Source organism: Apis mellifera, linkage group LG1 (genome assembly GCF_003254395.2).
Source record: "Apis mellifera strain DH4 linkage group LG1, Amel_HAv3.1, whole genome shotgun sequence".
NCBI classification, from domain to species: domain Eukaryota; kingdom Metazoa; phylum Arthropoda; class Insecta; order Hymenoptera; family Apidae; genus Apis; species Apis mellifera.
In genome coordinates, this window is record NC_037638.1 from 5,774,202 (window position 1) to 5,783,432 (window position 9,231).

Genomic DNA, 9,231 nt, shown 5'->3' on the forward strand with positions numbered 1-9,231 from the left:
TTTTATTTAATCATGCATTTATGTTTGAATTTTATTTTAATTTATAGAAAGTTATCTGTTTATTATATTTTAATAAAAAAATTTATAAATTATAATTTTAAACTTGACGCTTTGTTTTAAAGCTCTGTTGGTATGTTAGTTACGAATGTTTCTAAAGAAAATGGCGTAATTGAATATCTACATATATTAAAAATTATGAAAACTTTCGAAGTTTTCAATGAAAATAAAATATTGTAAAAAGTAAAAAACTTAATATTTCATAACAAGTTTTAATAAGTAAATATTAATCTGTGAAATGAATTTGATACAAAATTCTAGTATGACAGTTCCTTTCTGTGGTTATATGTTCTAATATTTGATCTTCAGTAACGAAAATGCCACTTCTTTTCATCTACCATTTGTCACATATTGTATTAATATTAATCACATAGTTATATAAAGAAATACTTATGATTTATCTTGACATTAATTGATGTTTTTTGCGACAAGCACAAGAATTAATTTTATACCGTACGTATATTTCGTGATAGATATTAATATCAATTTTTGTGTTTATCTCATTCTATATAATCTATTAATATAAAGGATTTCAATTTTAGTACTAAATATGGAACATTCTAGAATATTTTCAAATAATATAGCTTCTACTATAGAAGAAATTAGGCCTTTTTTAGAACGTGTATGTATTAAAAATATATATATATTTAATATTTTATAAATTTTTATTCTAATATAATAATAATATGTATGTTTATTTTTATTTATATTTGCAGCAACCTGGCATTTCATTAAGTACATTATTAAATATTCAAAGAGTTCAAACTTCTATAGACACCGTACCTCCTACATCTGATAATTACATCATTGATGTTGAAGATCAATCAATAAATAGTACAAATTTGCAAGATGTTTCAGTTCATGACAATCATCATCAAACAACTGCAACAGACAATTTTTTAAATAATATTCGTGAGGCTGCAAATGAGGTTGTGAGTGAAAGCCAAAACAATAATAGTAATGTTATTAATCATAACAATAATAATGATATAGAAGAAAATTCAACAGAATCAGTACGAATTAGTCCACAAACACGTGCATTGTATCAAGGACTTAGAAAATATATTCTTTTTGTTTGCATTCTTCTTATCAAAGGCCTCTATGATTACAGGGCTAGTATATTAAATTTTATAGTATTAGTTGTTACATTTAATTATACTAACAACGTTGTAAAACGTGAAATTGCAAAACAAAATAATAAAAGTTGGCTATCACTTTTAATTATTACATGTTATATTATTGGATGCATAGTTTTTATTTATTTTGAATATGATACACGTATATTTTCTCCATATTCACAACCTCTTACCATTTGGGAACTATTGTGGTCAGTTTTGATAACAGATTTTGTTTTAAAATTGATTACTATTATTTTTAAAGTTTTTTTAACATGTTTACCTTCAAAACTTTTGGCTCTTCGAAAAAGGGTGAGTTCTATTATACAATTATTTAATAATGTATTGATTAATCAGAAAATTAAATGACAATTTTGTTTTAGGGTAAATATTTTCTTGTAGTGGAAGCAACATCTCAACTTTATCGATGTGTTGCACCTGTTCAACCATGGTTATATTATTTTTTTGAAAGTTATCAAGGTACAGAAAAAATATTTGGGGTATTACTTTCTCTATTGTATACAGTGAGCAAAGGAACTGATATACTATCCCGTCTAAAATTGTTTCAAACTGCTATTTGGAAATTACTTCAAAATGTGGTATGTTTTACAATTTTTTAAAAATAAAAGAAATTTATAAAACTATTAATAATTAATTTTATTACAGAATTTAGGTGTATCGCCATCAAAAGAGCAATTAGTAGCTTCAGGTGGAATTTGCGCAATTTGTCATGATCAATATTCAATGCCTGTGAGATTACATTGCAAACATATTTTTTGCGAAACATGTGTTTTAACGTGGCTGAATCGAGAATGTTCATGTCCATTATGCCGAGCAGCAATCACCGACGATCCTATTTATCGAGATGGCCATACAAGTCACTTTATTCAGTTATATTGACTTTCATATATAACATATGAAATTGTATTTTTTCACTCCTAATTGTACTTGTAAGAATTTGTATTAAGCTTTTCATTTACATAAAGCAAACATTTTTTAAAAATTTTATAACAATGTTATCTTTATATAAATCATTTATCAGTTATTTTGATATCTGTAATAAAAATAATCTTCATATATTGATTACTTTTAAAAAAATTATCAAGATTATATATAAATTTAACAAATGTAACATAACTTGTATATAAGAAATGATAGAGTTATTCTTTTTCTCAAATACGAGAATAAATTTTATATTTTAAAATGATTTACCAATTGTCAATTAACTGTTTATTTACGAAAATAATGTAACTGGCTTATTGAAATTGAATAGTTACAAATTTTCTTTATAAGTATTACTACATTACGTTTAGTGTTTTTATGATGTATTCAAAAGTGTGGTTTTTTTTACTTCATACATGACAATGAACACAAATAGTCATAATATGAAAAAAATATGACTATATGGCTTAGAATCTAAATTACGTTCGTTGTTGATTATAATTCAACATTTGGTCATTAACGTTCTAGATTAAACGTTACGTGCATGTAATATAATTAAAATCACACTGTAGACAAGTTTCATTAATGTACAACATATAAGTATTTTCTCTGAGACATTATAAAACATATTGTCATACAGGACTTTAACACTGACAATAAAGTAATTATTATATAAGGGTATTTTTTTAGCATACATAGAAAAATAGTTCATAAAACATTGGCTTTCAAGCGTGCTTGGAAGTATTCTCCATCCCCTTTAGTTGCTTGTTTATTTATCTCTTTATGACGCTCCCTACTCACTATCTCTTCTATGACCTCTCCATCACCTTTAATTAACCTATAAAAATGTTAAAATAAATATAAATTGTATATGTACACATTATAAATAATAAATTTATATTTTTTATATAGAAATACCTGTATCTCCCTGTTTCTTCATCATAAACTTTACGTATTACATTTTGCTTTTTTTCCCATTCTTCTTTTGTCATAGGTGCCATAGCCTTTGACTTTTCTGATATTTCTTGGGAAACATCTTTAGAAATACTTTCTTTGGATTTATCAGTATTTCGTAATTTTTTCTTAGACTTCTTCAATTTTTTCTTTAATTTTTTCTTCATTCTTTTCTTCTTCCTACGTTTTTTCATAGCTTTCTTTAATTTTTTAGCTTTTCTTCTTGCTTTCTTACGTTTTTTTTCATCTTCAGAAGTATCTGAACTGCTACTACTACAACTACTACTAGTACTGCTACTGCTAGAACTACTGCTACTACTGTCACTACTAGTGCTGCTAACGCTTGAGGTACTTGAAGAAGACAATGATCTTTTTCTTTTTAATTTTTTACGTGCAATATGATCAGTCTTTTCTTGGGTGTCTTCATTTTTTTTCTTTTCTTTTCCTTTCATATGCATGTCATCTATATCTTTCCTTTTTGAGTCTGCTTTATCAGCACTAGTTTGTTTTACATATCTTTCTTTTGAATTACTTTCTCTTGATTGTTCACTAGAATCTTTTAAGTTTCTTTGATGATCATGATCCAAAGTGCTTCTACTTCTAGATCTATCATAAGGTGGTCTTCTACTATTATGATTTAAGAATCTATTACCTCTTCTTTCACTATTATACCTATTATATTGTGAATTGTTGTGTCTATTTCTATCATAAAATCCAGAATGTTTATAAGGTCGATAACCAAAGTTACGTTTACGATTATCCAAATATCCACTCCGTCCTTTATAATATCCTCTACCTTCTCTTGGATTTGGTCGGTATGGTCTAACACCGTTCTCAAATCTTTTATCCCACTTGTCATTTCTTCTATCTCTATCATTTTGATGCTTAGCCTCACGGCTAGAGATACTTGAGGAACTGGAGCTACTAGAGCTGCTTCTATGCTTTGATTTTTTTCTTTTATCCTTACTACATGTATTACGCCTTTTTTTCTTTGAATCAGAATCGTCACTTTGTGAGGTCACTGATTGCTTTCTTTCTCTTTCCTCTTTCGATTTAACGCATTGGTCTAATCGTAAATCACTTTTTTCTCTATTACTCATTGTAGCGTTTAACTAATATTCTAAATTAATTAAACCTGTATTAGACTTAAATATTATGTCTTTTAACATTTATTTACCGTTCAATCGCATCGATGATTAACCTTCTACATTTTAATCGAAAGTTTTTCACTAAAAAATATTCTGATACGGAATGATAGATAAGACTTACGTATAAATGAATACGTTAACATTAAAATACCACAAAATAGTTTTTAAATGCATACGAACTATCAATATTCTAGTGCATCCCGCGAGCACGTAACTAACCTCGATTTAACAAATTACAACAGTCCTCTTCATCGATTTCCATTTCAAAAATTTGTCGAGACTTAAGGCAATTTTTCATGATAATATAACTGTGCAATATTTAGGGTTTTTTTATTAGCATTCATTAAACTGTTGGTAATAACTGATTAAGAAAATCCGCTTGATATATAAAAATTAAATTAAATATTTTAATTTTTAATTTCTTATCTATAGTAATCTTTTTTTTTATTCTTTAAAAATTGCTACTTTTTTTAAATTAAATTATAACCATTTTTTTTAGAAAAGAATAAATATTTTAATTTTTCATTATTATATTTTAAATTATATACAAATTATATTCTACTTTCATATAGGCAATAAATATTCAATTGTTTTATTATTTCCTATCTTTTAATTAACAAAATTTTTGTTAACAAATTTTCATCAATATGATATTTATACATATATGTTAATAAGAATACATTTATTTCTACTTTTTAAATTTTCTAGTATTATTTACGAAACTTAAATAATGAAGCGACTAGGAGATAAATGTTATTGCAAAGACAAGGTAAACTGTTAACCTATTTTGAATAAGAAATTTTGCTATTATTTATTTTTTAAATGAATAAAGAAATATATCTTTTAAATCATTATTAATGATAAAATTACGTACGAAAGAAATTTAAACTAAATAAAATATCTTAAAAATTATTTTTATCATCAATGTTAGATGTCTTATATTGATATCTAATATTGATGACATCATTCTTATAATATTATTATATTTTTTTCTTAAAATGTACATTTCTATTAAAAACAAATTCTCATACAAATAATAAATATATAGATATAAAAATATATATATATAAATGGTTAATTTTTTTATTACTACGTTGAAAAAATATTTATTTATGTTAAATCATCTAAACATAAAAAAGAAATCAATAATTTAAAAAAATAATTGCAATTACGACATAATATTTAATATCATCTTTGGACTTTGTTGCCTCTATATCAGTGTCTGATAATAATTATTACACTTTGGAAATATGAGATCCGTATTAAACAAGTGTTGCTTGCTATGAAATTATTAAGACCAGAATGTCGAATGATTAATGCACGAAATTAAATATAACTCGTTCGAATACCACCACGGTTACTGACCTTTCTAATTTTACTTTATAGCCTTGAAACGGATCATATATTTCGTTGTTTTTTTTTCTTTTCTTTTTTTTTTTCTACTTTCTAAATTATTGAATTAGAATTATTTACTCAACAAACCGAACGATACATTCATTAAAAAAAAAAAAGTTTCAAAGTTTCATTTGACTTGCATAATAATCACATTAAAAATAATTTCAGTATCTTTTTTAGATTTCTTAAAAAAATCTAAGAGATTAAGAATTCAAATCAAACATAATATCGATATCATTGTTCTATCATTTTCCTATATTCGAAATGAAATTTCGAATATTTTATTATCCAAAGAATATTTATCAAATCAGGTATCATCGCCTATCACCAAATACACGGAGCTAGAGCCAGCACTCTGTCAGGAGTTAAAAAAAATTGTGGAGGCCGTTGTAGTTCCAGGAAAAGGATTACTAGCTTGTGACGAGTCTCCTGCATCGTTGCAAAAGCGTTTCGATGAGCTCGGTGTGGAAAATACCGAAACTAATCGGCGCAATTATCGACAAATGTTATTCTCAGCTGATAAGGTCATTATACTATAATTTGCAATAATTTTATTTATCTGAAATTATTATAGACGATAATACCGCGAATTATAGCACTGAAATGAAATGAAAAAAAAAAAAAAAAGGCCAACGCTTCTTAAGAAGCGTCATCATTAATCTCTTAAGAATCTTCAATGACTATGGATGAATGAGTTGAAAATCACGAATCATCATTGTCACATACTGAAACTCTGACGCGCTCGTATTTGCATTTTTTTTTTTCTCATCGCAGTCTGAATTTTCAAAATGCATAAGTGGTGTTATTCTGCATCATGAGACAGTTTATGAAAAAACGACTGATGGCATCGACATGATCGAACTGTTACGCCAAAGGAATGTCGTGCCCGGTATTAAGGTCGACAAGGGATTGGTCCCTCTTTTTGGCGCGAAAAACGAAAATACCACGGAAGGTCTGGACAATTTGCAAGAAAGATGCATTCAATATAAGAGAGACGGCTGCCATTTTGCCAAATGGAGATGCACATTCAGCATCACGGAGACCACGCCGTCTCAGTTGGCCATGGTTACGAATGCGGATGTCCTCGCAAGGTTTATAATTTCATAAATTATCAATTATATTCAGGGGAAAAAATACTCAAATATCAAGAATGCAAATCACTTTTTTCTATAATCTATAAAGTTGTTGAAATTGCAAGTTTCAAGAAGCAAACTTTCTTTTTTTTTTTTTTTTTTTTTTTTTTTTTTAGTTTATAATTGCAATTATATTTTAGAAATTAGAAGGGATAAATTAAGAGACAAGAATGTAAAGACATTATAGTAGTTCTTTAATTTACGTTCATTCTAACCTAATCTAATCTATAATGAATGTTGCATAGATCATACGTAAGGTCAATATAATTTGCATCAGTTATGTTAAGGAGATTGAAAAATAGAGAGCTTTAAAAATAGTACGAATTTTTATTTCTATTATTATTTCTATTATTTTAGTAAAGTTCACGTTCTGAACATTTTTTCAATATAAAGTGTAGTCAAAATGCTTTTGATTAATTTAAAAACAGTATCAATGATTATATTGTCAAAGGAAAAATTTCCATCGTGCACTTTGAGTTGTTTATTGCTTACATGTACAAAAAGAAAGTATATAGAATTTTTATCATTGATAAAACTCTATAATTGTCAATTTTTAAACGATTCAATATAATCAAACTGTTATACATAAATTATCCGTAACTCGATTATTATTTTTATTATATAATTTTGCAAACATGTTTTCAACATGATAAATTTCAATTGCGTAATATATTAAAACTTTTACATCTGCTATTCAATAATATGATTGAACAATTGATTTTTATATAGATACGCCACTATATGTCAGAGTGCACGAATAGTACCCATAATAGAACCAGAAATATTAAGCCCAGGTGACCATGGAATAAACAAAGCATTAGAAGTTCATGAAGAGGTGTTATCTAACGTAATGCGTGCTTTACACCAACATCGAGTTTACCTCGAAGGTATGATATTGAAATCTGCTATGGTTTTGTCAGGAAGGAAAGAAGAAGTTAATTGTACACCGCAGGTATAATGAAATTCATTTTTATTCCTTCAAACAATTTCACTTCTTTTCACTAAATTTCATATAACTTGAGATCTTATTTTAGAGAAATTATTAATTTAACTCGATATTATTATTTCTCGATAAAAAAGAAGATATTTTTTTTTATTTTCCATCATTAAATTGTTAAAAATTTACAGATTGTGGCTGAACATACGGTATTAGCTTTACAAAGAACAATACCACCAGCGGTGCCAGCTGTCTTATTTCTAAGTGGTGGTCAAACGGACGAAGATTCTGTGATAAATTTAAATGCTATTGTAAATTACGAAGGGAAAAAACCTTGGCAATTGACGTACTGTTATGGGCGTGCCTTACAAGTACATTATATTCTAATCCAAAATTATATAAATGTTATTTTAACGTTGTTAATTTAACAGGCGTATTGAAATTTATTTCAATTTTCTTTTGTTTTGAAGAACGAGGTAATGAAAATTTGGAAAGGAAATTCTGCAAAGGTAGCTGAAGCTCAAACCCTGCTTTTGAAAAAGATAAAACTTGCCTCCCAAGCTGCACTAGGACAATTAGAAGTGGAAAACAGTGTGTGCACTAAATAATCCTCTGGTTAATTAACAAATACTCGATTAAAAGACACCAATCATATATATATATATATATATACCTGTATAAATGAATATTGTAATCTGTATAACGAATGTTATGTAATACTTATCTCCAATTTTCAATTGCATTATGCAACTCATCAATCTGATATCAAATACAATACGATTGTCTATTGATTCTCTCGAATATCTTCGATGCAATCGATTTCGACTAATTCATCGACGAGATCATTACCGAGTCATGATGAGATGACATCTTAACATTATTATCAATGAATTTTGTCACGTAAATGATAAAGAATATTTCAACGAACATTTTATCACAAGGATACGTCAACCTTTATAGTGAAATGATGGTATGAGTAAATTCGGCGAATGTCATACAAGGTGCCCTTGATTGACCTCTAAAACAGGGATTCTCAATCGGAGGCTTCTGCGATAATACGTGAGAGTTGGGTCGTACGTTACTCGAAAATTTACCTCACTCTAGTGGTCGATACGGCGTCATTTCCATGGATCCCCACCAACCACGTTCTCTTATTCTTCTAGGCATTATAGACCGGATCATCAACACATGTGCTCGACACCGTCGTAACTATAGAGCATTTATTCAATGTGACTTGATAAACTTATTATATTTGATTCGTTATTTTGATTAAAAAAAATATATAATGTAATATAAAAAATAAATATAAATATATTATACAAGGATACATAGTATTTTAATTTATTTATTGAATGAATATTATTATGCACATATATATATATATATGTGTGCTTTAATTGATATATAAATTATATGAAATTAATATAAATATAATATTTAATATAAATTTACTTTTGTAATTTGTTATTATTAGAAGATATTAGAAAATATAATGAAAGTATTTCATTATTTTAAGTTTTGAAACGTATTATCGTTGGTTGTTTGTAGAA

At 27.0% G+C, this 9,231-nt stretch overlaps 3 protein-coding genes across 6 annotated transcripts; 2 read left to right on the forward strand and 1 right to left on the reverse strand.

The window, feature by feature from the left end:
* The first annotated feature begins 134 nt into the window (after window positions 1-134).
* On the forward strand, window positions 135-2,072 carry Rnft2 (ring finger protein, transmembrane 2). The gene is given in 5 exon segments (NM_001134942.1): window positions 135-510; window positions 600-679; window positions 774-1,484; window positions 1,556-1,771; window positions 1,839-2,072. Coding segments are annotated over 4 exon segments (1,233 nt in total). The 5' UTR covers window positions 135-510; window positions 600-607.
* LOC725419 (ADP-ribosylation factor-like protein 6-interacting protein 4) lies at window positions 802-4,487 on the reverse strand. 4 transcript variants are annotated; one of them, XM_026441687.1, is made up of 3 exons: window positions 3,033-4,487; window positions 2,810-2,952; window positions 802-939 (listed from the first exon to the last, which is right to left on the reverse strand). In XM_026441687.1, the coding sequence occupies exons 1-2, from the start codon at window positions 4,166-4,168 to the stop codon at window positions 2,823-2,825; spliced, it is 1,266 nt and encodes a 421-aa protein (XP_026297472.1). In that variant the 5' UTR covers window positions 4,169-4,487; the 3' UTR covers window positions 802-939; window positions 2,810-2,822. The 4 variants fall into 4 exon arrangements, with proteins under 4 accessions (XP_026297472.1, XP_026297473.1, XP_001121270.1 ...); XM_026441688.1 differs by lacking the exon at window positions 802-939 and adding an exon at window positions 2,074-2,226; XM_026441681.1 differs by lacking the exon at window positions 802-939 and having other exon boundaries at window positions 2,679-2,952; window positions 3,033-4,188; window positions 4,338-4,486.
* Window positions 4,488-4,902: 415 nt separating this feature from the next.
* LOC725455 (fructose-bisphosphate aldolase) lies at window positions 4,903-8,960 on the forward strand. The gene is made up of 6 exons (XM_026444929.1): window positions 4,903-4,985; window positions 5,923-6,135; window positions 6,386-6,702; window positions 7,474-7,696; window positions 7,873-8,052; window positions 8,152-8,960. The coding sequence occupies exons 1-6, from the start codon at window positions 4,947-4,949 to the stop codon at window positions 8,287-8,289; spliced, it is 1,110 nt and encodes a 369-aa protein (XP_026300714.1). The 5' UTR covers window positions 4,903-4,946; the 3' UTR covers window positions 8,290-8,960.
* Window positions 8,961-9,231: the final 271 nt, after the last annotated feature.